The following is a 10770-nucleotide window of genomic DNA, read 5'->3' as shown; positions in this document are numbered from 1 at the left end:
CACACGCACACACTCACACACACACAGGGCCGGCGGTGTGTGGCGCTTCGTCCGTGCTGACCTCCCGTAATGGATCCTCCACACGGCGCAGGCCGGGCTGTTGTGCAGGGTAGTGGCGGGCTGACGCTACAGCCGCGCGTGGCCCCGGTGCTCATCTCCGGCTCTTAGCCCTTGAGCCTGTGGCGGGCGGGTAAGCACCCATCACCCCGGGACACAGGGCGGGTGTGGCACCCGGGTTAGCACTGAGTTCCTTCCTCCGGGGTCTCCAGGTGCGCGCCTTTCCCGCGTGTTGCCTGGCAGGCCACAGGACACTGGGGCGCGGCGCGCGGGAACGGCTGGCCGCGGCTGGGGCGGCGGACTGGCCACGGCGGGGGCGGCGGGCTGGCCGCGGCGGGGGCGGCGGGCTGGCCGCGGCGGGGGCGGCGTGCTCGCCGCGGCAGGGGCGGCGGGCTGGCCGCGGCGGGGTGGCGGGCTGGCCGCGGCGGGGTCGGCGGGCTGGCCGCGGCGGGGGCGGCGTGCTGGCCGGGGCGGGGGCGGCGGGTTGGCCCCGGCGGGGACGGCGACCTGGCCGCGGCGGGGGCGTCGGGCTGGCCACGGCGGGGGCGGCGGGCTGGCTGCGGCGGGGGCGGCGGGCTGGCCGCGGCGGGGTGGCGGGCTGGCCGCGGCGGGGCGGCAGGCTGGCCACGGCGCGGGCGGCGGACTGGCCACAGCAGGGCGGTGGGCTGGCCGCGGCGGGGCGGCGGGTTGGCTGCGGCGGGGCGGCGGGCTGGCCGCGGCGGAGGCGGCGGGCTGGCTGCGGCGGGGGCGGAGGCTGGCCGCGGCGGGGACGGCGGGCTGGCCACGGCGGGGCGGCGGCGGGCTGGCCACGGCGGGGCGGCAGGCTGGTCGCGGCAGGGGGCGGCGGGATGGACACGGCGGGGCGGCGGGCTGGCTGCGGCGGGGCGGCGGGCTGCCGTGGCGGGGGTGGCGGGCTGGCCACGGCGCGGGCGGCGGACTAGCCACGGCGGGGCGGTGCGCTGGCCGCGGCGGGGCGGCGGGCTGGCTGCGGCAGGGGCGGCGGCGGGCTGGCTGCGGCGGGGCGGCGGGCTGGCCGCGGCGGGGCGGCGGGCTGGCTGCGGCGGGGCGGCGGGCCGGCCGCGGCAGGGGCGGCGGGCTGGCTGCGTCGGGGCGGCGGGCCGGCCGCGGCGTGGGCGGCGGGCTAGCCACGGCGGGGGCGGTGGGCTGGCCGCGGCGGGGGCGGCGGGTTGGCTGCGGCGGGGGCGGCGGGCTGGCCACGGCGGGGGCGGCGGGCTGGTCGCGGCGGGGGCGGCGGGCTGGCCGCAGCGGGGGCGGCGGGCTGGCTGCGGCTGGGGCGGTGGGCTGGCTGCGGCGGGGGTGGCGGGCTGGCTGCGGCGGGGGCGGCTGGCTGGTGCGGCGCGGCAGGCTGGCCGCGGCGTGGGCGGCGGGCTGGCTGCGGCGGGGCACGGGCTGGCTGCGGCGGGGCGGCGGGCTGCCACGGCGGGGGCGGCGGGCTGGCCTAGGCGGGGGGCGGCGGGCTGGCCGCGGCGGGGCGGCGGGCTGGCCGCGGCGGGGCGGCGGGCTGGCCACGGCGGGGCGGGGGGCGGGCCGCGGCGGGGGCGGCGGGCTGGCCGCGGCGGGGGCGGCGGGCTGGCCGCGGCGGGGGCGGCGGGCTGAACCTCGTTGAGGTCGGGAGGGAAGTCGGATCAGCTAAGATCTGTTTGCATAACTCTAACCTGACCTGACCTTCTTAACTTCCCCCCACGGCGGGGCTTCGTCCCCCATCTGCCCCCCACGGCGGGGCTTCGTCCCCCACCTGCCCACCACCGCGGGGCTTCGTCCCCCACCAGTCCTCCTGGGTCACCACACCTGCCGGTCCCTGTGGACTGGTCCCCCAGCCAGCTAGGCGCCGCCTCCCAACCTTGGCCCCGGCGGGCGGGGTAAGGCGCGGGCCGCCACACCACACAGAGCGCGGGGCGCCGCGGCACGGCAGCGGCGTCGCCCCGCCGCCTGTCCACCCCTGTGGGGCTGGCCAGTGGTTGGGCGCCTGGGCACACCCAGGGTAGGTGGGCCGCCTCGCCCGGCCCGTCACATGCTGAGGCTAGTGTAGCGGAGCTGGAGCCTTGGCAGCGCACTGTAATGGCCGTAGTTTCAATAATATTCCGGGGCGGGGCCGGGGGCGGCGCGCCACGTACCGGCCGCCGCGCCGCAACGCGCCTGCGCACCGTGACCTGCCCAAAACAACGGCGGCGAGAGCCACAGTGGACACGTTAGGGCAATGAGTTTGTGGAGGAAAGGAAACTTGTGACAATGTCGGAGTGAGCGGCCCAAACCTTACCGCCAAGCCACGGCCCGTGCAGACCGTGAGGCGCCGAGCGGAACGCAGTGAACAGTGCCGGCCACCACGCGGAGAGGCAGAGGCAGGCAGTGGCCATCACGGAGCACAGGAAAGGCAGACCCTCAAGTATTCCAGTGACAATTAGGAACGAGGAATGGACTTGGGCAGCCATGTCATGCGTAGAACTGATGACAAACAGACAGAGAAAGAACAGAGCGGCGACCCAGGGAGTCAGGGTAGACCGAGGGCCAGGTGGAGAGGTGGAGCTAGAACCTTTGCCGGGGCGGGATGGAGCACATTAACACCAGACAGACAGAGGGCCAGGTGGAGAGGTGGAGCTGGAACCTTTGCCGGGGCGGGATGGAGCACACTAACACCAGACAGACAGAGGGCCAGGTGGAGAGGTGGAGTTAGAACTGTTGCCGGCGCGGGATGGAGCACACTAACACCAGATAGACAGAGGACCAGGTGGAGAGGAGGAGTTAGAACCTTTGCCGGGGCGGGATGGAGCACACTAACACCAGACAGACAGAGGGTCAGGTGGAGAGGAGGAGTTAGAACCTTTGCCGGGGCGGGATGGAGCACACTAACACCAGACAGACAGAGGACCAGGTGGAGAGGTAGAGTTAGAACCGTTGCCGGCGCGGGATGGAGCACACTAACACCAGACAGACAGAGGACCAGGTGGAGAGGTGGAGCTAGAACCTTTGCCGGGGCGGGATGGCGCACATTAACACCAGACAGACAGAGGGCCAGGTGGAGAGGTGGAGTTAGAACCTTTGCCGGGGCGGGATGGAGCACATTAACACCAGACAGACAGAGGGCCAGGTGGAGAGGTGGAGCTAGAACCTTTGCCGGGGCGGGATGGAGCACACTAACACCAGACAGACAGAGGACCAGGTGGAGAGGTGGAGTTAGAACCGTTGCCGGCGCGGGATGGAGCACACTAACACCAGACAGACAGAGGGCCAGGTGGAGAGGTGGAGTTAGAACCGTTGCCGGCGCGGGATGGAGCACACTAACACCAGACACCAGGCAGACAGAGGACCAGGTGGAGAGGTGGAATTATAACCTTTGCCGGGGCAGGATGGAGCACACCAACACCAAACAGACAGAGGACCAGGTGGAGAGGTGGAATTAGAACCTTTGCCGGGGCGGGATGGAGCACACTAGCACCAGACAGACAGAGGACCAGGTGGAGAGGTGGAGTTAGAACCTTTGCCGGGGCGGGATGGAGCACACTAGCACCAGACAGACAGAGGGCCAGGTGGAGAGGTGGAATTAGAACCTTTGCCGTGGCGGGATGAAGTACATTAACACCAGGTGGAGAGGTGGAGTTAGAACCTTTGCCGGGGCAGGATGGAGCACACTAACCCTAGTCAGAGGACCAGGTGGAGAGGTGGAGTTAGAACCTTTGCCGGGGCGGGATTGAGCACACTAACACCAGACAGACAGAGGACCAGGTGGAGAGGTGGAGTTAGAACCTTTGCCGGGGCGGGATGGAGCACATTAACACCAGACAGACAGAGGACCAAGTGGAGTACATTCGGAAAGGCTGATACAAATAGAAGAACCTGGTACCGTAAACTTAATCTGTTCACACTAACCTGGCTACAAGCTCCTCCCATTCCTGTTTCCTGTAAGCACGCCATTGGCCCGTCCAAACGCAGGCCACGCCCACTCCGCGACGCAGCCTGCACACGATTGGCGGAGGCTGGGGAAGGTTGAAACTTATTAGTGGATCGGCTGTGAAGATGTGGACGAGAAATTGAACGAAAGGTAGGAAGGAAGGAAGAATGAAAGGAATAGAGTAAAGAATTTAAAGAAGGAAGGAAGGATGGAAGGAAGAATGGAAGAAAGGAAGGAAGAATGGAAGAAAGGATGGAAGGAAGGACACAAAGAAAGAAAGGAAGGAAGGAAAAGGACAAAAAATATGGCATGAAAGATAAAAAAAAAAATCAAACACACACACACACACACACACACACACACACACACACACACATATTTAGATAGTTGGTTTATTGACAAAGTTCACATAGATCGAGAAAACAAATATCTACATTACTATAATATACATCTTGTCCAAATTGGAAAGCACCTCTCTTGGGCAGCTTGTTCGGGCGATTTCACACTTTTTTTTTATATACAGTAAAGGAAGTAGTTCAAAGCCAAAAATAATAATAATGAGAAAAAAAGGCATTCTCTCTCTCTCTCTCTCTCTCTCTCTCTCTCTCTCTCTCTCTCTCTCTCTCTCTCTCTCTCTCTCTCTCTCTTCCTGTATAGCTTGTGCAATTGAGGTCTCTCGCTGCCTGCCTGGTCAGTCTCACTACACAATGGGTCATCTAAAATCGGTACATTTGGTAAGTTTTCTAAGTCAATATCGTCAATTTCATCGCTTTGCTCTCTCTGTTCGCTGCATGGGTGTGTTCAACAGGTTCTCAAAAAAGTCTTTAATTAAATCGCCCACCAGATGGTTCATTCCGTCCCCTCACGAAATAACACATACATCAAGATACTACAAACACTTTATAGCGCACAATATATATTAACTTTATAGTATTATTCTGTTCACATGTTTCATATATTACTAGTTTTTTTTTTTTATGTAATCACACATTGTATAATTCATAAATGGGAAGAAATATGGTTGAATACAAAAGAAAAAAAGAACGTGTATAATAAGGCGCTTAATATAGGTTGATTTATATAGTGAAATGATTATATAAAAATAGTATTTTTTATATAGATATCTTAAAATGGTTTTCATACAAGATAGTCAACATACTGAAGTGTTCATATATGATTTTTTATGCAGATATATTAATTTTCGTGGCGTCAGGAAGGTTTTTCGTCGCGGTGCGTGATATGAGTCAGATTCGGCGAATGTTCGTCGCGACTTCTGGTCGAGCTCGAGCAAAAACTACTGAAGCTAGGAAGGCGTGCTTGGTGGCAAATGAAAGCTCTTTTAATACATATTGATGATAAGAAAATAAAATTTGAAAGCATTAAATAAATAAAAATGTTAAAAGCAAAAAACTAGGACGTGTCCAAATCGCGGCAAAAGAGCCGAAAAACAGGTTATTTTGTGACGGCTCGACGACGAACTTGGAATCGATCTATCAAAACATCCTTCGAGTTGGTCAAACTGCATTGCCAAGAGGGGCTACATGCCACATTACAGCCTTCTAGAGGCAATAGCAAGGCCACACTTGACGAAAACGGCAAAGTGTCTGGAGTTCGTCAAAATCGCTCTCGACAGGGTTTACGTTTTGAGCTCTAGCGACGAAACTACTGGGAGTAGGGAAATGTTATGCACCATATTGGAAAGCACATTGGTAGGGCTAAATCATTTGTTAAATAATTGTTTTGAAATTCTCCAAAAATGAGTGGGTTTCAAGGTTGGGAACTCAAAAAGGTTTTTTTCAGTCGTTTTTTGCGAATTTATTCGATTTTGTACCCTTTCGAGTCGGTTTTCGAGCCCGGTCGCCAATCAAAAAAATATAGCCCTTTCATTTTGCCGTTGATTGATACCAAAAACTTTTCTGTAGCTCCAGAAATAAGGGAGTTATGGCGATTCGCACCAAAGCGGTTGATTTTCCAAAATTCGCGGCTTAATGACGAGGCTGGGGCAAGTGTCTGTTCCATAGTATAGGGTTCATTGTTTCTGCGAAATGCTTTTCAAACAGGCGAACTAAGGGGCCGAGACGTTTATAAGTACGACTGCAGCGGCGGAGCCGTGCTTGGCCACGCCTGCGAGCCTCTTGTTGTGCTGTTAGTTCTTTAATCAGTAGAATAGGGTTCTGTTTTGTAAGGCACAAATCAATTTCAGAAACCCACTCTTCACTCCTCCTAAATGTTAAATTACCGTCTATGAGTTTTCCAGTGTGTTTTAAATGGTTCACTACTGTCATTATTACGGTTACATATACTCACAAGTCACAAGTGTTTTACCATGACAATTGACTGTCTGGTCCTGTTCCTCGGTACTCAAATTGATCACCACTTGGCGGGATGCGGACGTCACCAAGTTCAGACGTGGCCCCAGGACAACTGTAGCCAGATTTGCTCCTCGGCCTGTGTGTGTCAGTCCGGGACACCTGCTCGGCCAAGCACCGGGTAGTGAGCCTCACAACTCCTCCTCGGTGCTGGTCACTTCTGGATATATGCGCCTGCACACGAAAACCAGGAACATTCCGGTGTAAATTCTTTATAGTTTCTAACAACCAAACAATATCATAACCTAAGAAAAACTAAGATGTCAGGTTCCCCTGGTTCGTCATTTAAACCACCACTGATCCTTGCAACTAGTCGTAGTCCAGAATCAGGGGGTCCTCTCCCTTCTCAATGTTTCAGTTGCGGGTTTGTCACTTTGTTGATCTCGTTTGATGGCTGTCGCCGCCCCGCCTCACTGGACTCAAAATCACCCCTTGTGCTCCAGCCTTGTGTAATTTATCTGCGTGCTCGGCGCAGGCAAGTGGCAGAGCGTGCCTACGCAGCAACAGGACAGTTACCGCCATGCTGTCAGTCTGGTTGCTATAGACGCTTTCGCCTTGGCATCATTGCTAAGGACTAGTGCGCATGCGCAAACGGGAGTCTAGCGGTCGAAGGAGGGTTAATATGAGGGAACTCAGCTTTTTGACCTTAAGTTATGGCTACCCTAAACACCCTCGTCACCTCTCTCTCGGCACCAACTGACCCTTGTGTGTTCACGCACCTCTTGGTCCCGGCTGTAACCTCACGGGCCTCGGCGTGCTCTGTAGCCCGGGCTGGAAGCATGAACACCTGGGTTGCTGCCCGCACCACTGACACGCCCTCCACACACACACACACACACACCAGTGTTGCCAACAAAACATTGTTTTTCGGTTCAAATCAAAGACCATAAAAGAAAGATAGGAAAGCTTCTATCTTCAGAGACACGCCAGTCCTCGTCGACAGACCGACTTGGTCGGCTAGATTTCGATCGCCGATAGAGTCGGTCTGTCGGCTCCCTGCTACGGGCCGCCTTTGGCAGAGGCCCGTTCTCCCTCGTGCAAGAGGGAGCAATCTTCCCCCCCCCCCCGCTTTTATCTAAAAGCGATAAAGAAAATGTGAGGCAGATATAGACCAGCAGCGCCATCTGTTGAACCGACGCCAAACTATATCAAGTACGTCGTCTGCAGGTGTACGGTCTCTTCATCTTCTTGTGACCTTATCGCTTTGTAGTTTGTATCATATTATGCGTAGATCTTATTTTTGACATTATGTATCAACAATATTTATTTTTTCATCATTCATTATGTATTATATGATTATTATTTGCTATCTTTCATCAGTGGTGGGTGGTAACCACAAAGACCATAGTTCATGAAGTGTACCTTTATTTTACACACACACACACACACACACACACACACACACACACACACACACACACACACACCTATTTACTAAACTAATTAGTGTATTTTGGACAATGATATAAATGTGCAGTTCAATTGTATTTGTCTTGAAAATTATATACAACAAATATATGCTGGCATGTAGATATACGGCACGCATTGTGCATTATAGAAAATGCATGAACACAGACACACGAGCAAAAGAAAATATGATAAAGAAATATTGGTCGCATATTAGCTATACACAAAGTAAAGAAAGATAATAGGGCAGTAATGCAATGGAATAATCTCAAGAATATAGGAATAAGAATAATAAAGAAAATTATACAACAAATAGACAAGTACAGTCACTTAGAAAAGTTACATAATACTAGGCCATATAAATTGGTTGATACCTGTCTAACACAAGGACATAACTTGGTTAAGATTCGTTTTAGTACCGTGCCAGTATCTCATTCTGCGCCCCCCTGGTTAGAATGGGGGGTCGAGGGGGGCGCAGCCCCCCCGTTAGCAGGTCGTAAAGTTCGGTTGGAATAGTTTAAATATGCTCCCCCACTCTAAATCCTCTGCGAGCTATTTTGCAGCTGCAAAGAGGAGGCAACGCACTTTCGTAAACATTATCCCCTATTTTCAATAATAAAAAAAAGTCCTTGAATTGGATTTTGAAAACGTTTCCATGACTGTTGAAGGTTTGTAGAAAAGATATATGAAGAGATAGTGATGTTTCATAAAGTAGATAATGAGATACTGGCACGGTATGGTAAGGTGGGGTAAGATGCCCCCTGGGGTGAAAGGCCCCCCCTTGGTTTTGTCTTTCTTTCTTTCTTTTCTCAAGCAGTCACATGATCAAGTAGGCAACGCCAACTCTCTGTGCTCACAGGAACTACTGGAGTAAACAATGGACAGTTGCTCTGGCCACAAGGGAACATTTCTTCTTTTTGACTACTTGCTTATAAGTTTTCAGTGATTTTAATGATACCTAATTAACGACAAAGAACTGTAGTTAGCCTGATGGCTATGGATACTTGCTCTAAGATGTCTAGACTATATTGCATGTCATTATACTCTGCCTACTTACTTGTAGGAAAGATGATGACATTTTGTGTATATATGAGTTGCCAGGGTAAGAAGCCCCCTGTGCCTTTGGGGTAAGTTGCCCACAGGGAGGCCTTTTACCCCACATGTGGGCCTTTTACCGCATTATCAACAAATTGGCAAATGGCCTTGTTTTTTGTGTGGGGAACTATTTGCTAATAGCAGACCTTCAGAAAAATGGGTCCAATGTCGAGGTTGTAGAAATTGGTCACATGCAGAATGCACAACTGGAGTAGGCCTAGATCTGTACGTATGTCAAAACTGCGAGTCTGATTAGGCATTACAGTTTTTTTTTTTTTTTTTTTTTTTACGTTGTTGCCTATTGCGCCGGTAGGCATCTTCCCGGTGGGGCCTGATGGTCGGCCCAAGGCTTCTTCCAGGTGGGGCCTGATGGTCGGCCCAGCCCGTTCTGGCGCAGGCGAGTGTTTATAGTGGCGCCATCTTGCACTGGCTCATGCTGCCCCCCGGAACTCGTTCTTGATTCGCTTGGACGGCTTCCTCTAGAGTCCGGGTTGATGGGTGGTCTTCAGGACAGCATGTGGGTAGTTTTAAGCCACTCGGCGGTGACTGAAAAATCCGAGTGGTAGCGTGGGGATTCGAGCCCGCGTCGTCCATCACGCGGTGAATGTGGGCCCAGTACGCTACCACCTACGCCACCGCCTACCCATGTTACTGCTATAAATAGAATTTGTTGAAGTTTTTGAAAGGCATCCATAAGTGAACACTTTTGAGTTTGAGACTATAAGGAAGTTGGTGTTTTTAACTGTTTCAGGTATCAGTATTCAACAGAAAGGAGATATTTTATCAAATTAATTGAATATTTAGTTCCATATATTTTTCATGAAAGTAGATGTTCCTTTTGTTACAAAAATTCAGAAGAAAGGGAATCTAGTCTAATATTACTAGTCCAAAAGAAGGGGATACCTTTTAGAAAATTAATTAATTGTTTAGTTTTACATTCTGTTCATTAGGAGACACAAATTTGATTGTTCCAATATTTCACATCAAGAGAGATTTATAGGGTATAGTTTTCAAAAAGGGAATAAATATTATATTTTTATAATGTGAAAAACTATTTTCCTTATGTTTCTGTGAGTTTTATTATTGTAAGCCAGAGTGGAGTAAAAGGCTTACCTAGTGGGCGTTTTAACCCACATGCGGGGTAAGAAGCCCCCATTATTATTTTTTTTTAAATTGTCATTATAATATGGTGTATATCATAATGAATGGATATAATATATACCATAGAGAGGCCTTAGCCTAAGCTTTCAACAGAACTTTTTTTTTAAATTCTACTGCAAAAAATGTTGCTACAACAGGCAATCTCTCTTAAGGGGGGCAACTTACCCCACCTTATTCTACTAAAACGAATCTTTACCCATAACTTAAAGCTTTAAGAAGAGTAAAGCAAACATGTGTAAGAAACATAACTTATAGATTATCTGAAGTACACAGTGCAGCAGGAGGTGCTCATTGGTCTCCTCGACGGTCCTTGGGCAGTGAGGGTCGGGGGCCAGGCGCAGGCGGTGGAGGTGAGCTCTGAGTCGTGTGTGGACCAGGCGGAGGCGTGTCAGGTACTCCACGTGTCAAAGATAAACGAACAGACTTGGGGTCTTGGTCCTGGTCCTGGGTGTTGACATTACACCAAGGCCATCTAGCGAGCCGACGCCAGCTGCCCACAGAGTTTCGTTCAACTTTCCTGTCTTTCTTTTATAGTCTCTGGTGTGGAGTACCTGACACGCCTCCGCCTGGGCCACACGCGACTCAGCGCTCACCTCCACCGCCTGCGTCTGGCCCCCGACCCCCACTGCCCAAGGAGTCACTGCCCCTGCTGGTGCAGGACCGTCGAGGAGACCAATGAGCCCCTCCTGCTGCACTGTGAACTTCAGATTATCTATAAGTTCTGTTTGTTATATATGTTTGCTTTACTCTTCTTTAAGTTATGTCCTTGTGTTA

General features: G+C 53.3%; 1 protein-coding gene across 1 annotated transcript; it reads right to left on the bottom strand.

Moving 5' to 3' along the window:
• Positions 1 to 236: 236 nt before the first annotated feature.
• LOC126988319 (uncharacterized) lies at positions 237 to 1782 on the bottom strand. The gene is made up of 3 exons (XM_050846375.1): positions 1739 to 1782; positions 1315 to 1489; positions 237 to 677 (listed from the first exon to the last, which is right to left on the bottom strand). The coding sequence occupies exons 1-3, from the start codon at positions 1780 to 1782 to the stop codon at positions 237 to 239; spliced, it is 660 nt and encodes a 219-aa protein (XP_050702332.1).
• Between the last annotated feature and the right edge of the window lie 8988 nt (positions 1783 to 10770).

This window comes from Eriocheir sinensis, chromosome 69 (genome assembly GCF_024679095.1).
Source record: "Eriocheir sinensis breed Jianghai 21 chromosome 69, ASM2467909v1, whole genome shotgun sequence".
NCBI lineage: Eukaryota > Metazoa > Arthropoda > Malacostraca > Decapoda > Varunidae > Eriocheir > Eriocheir sinensis.
The sequence above is the reverse complement of the archived record's forward strand: the minus strand, read 5'-3'. Positions and strand labels throughout refer to the sequence as shown.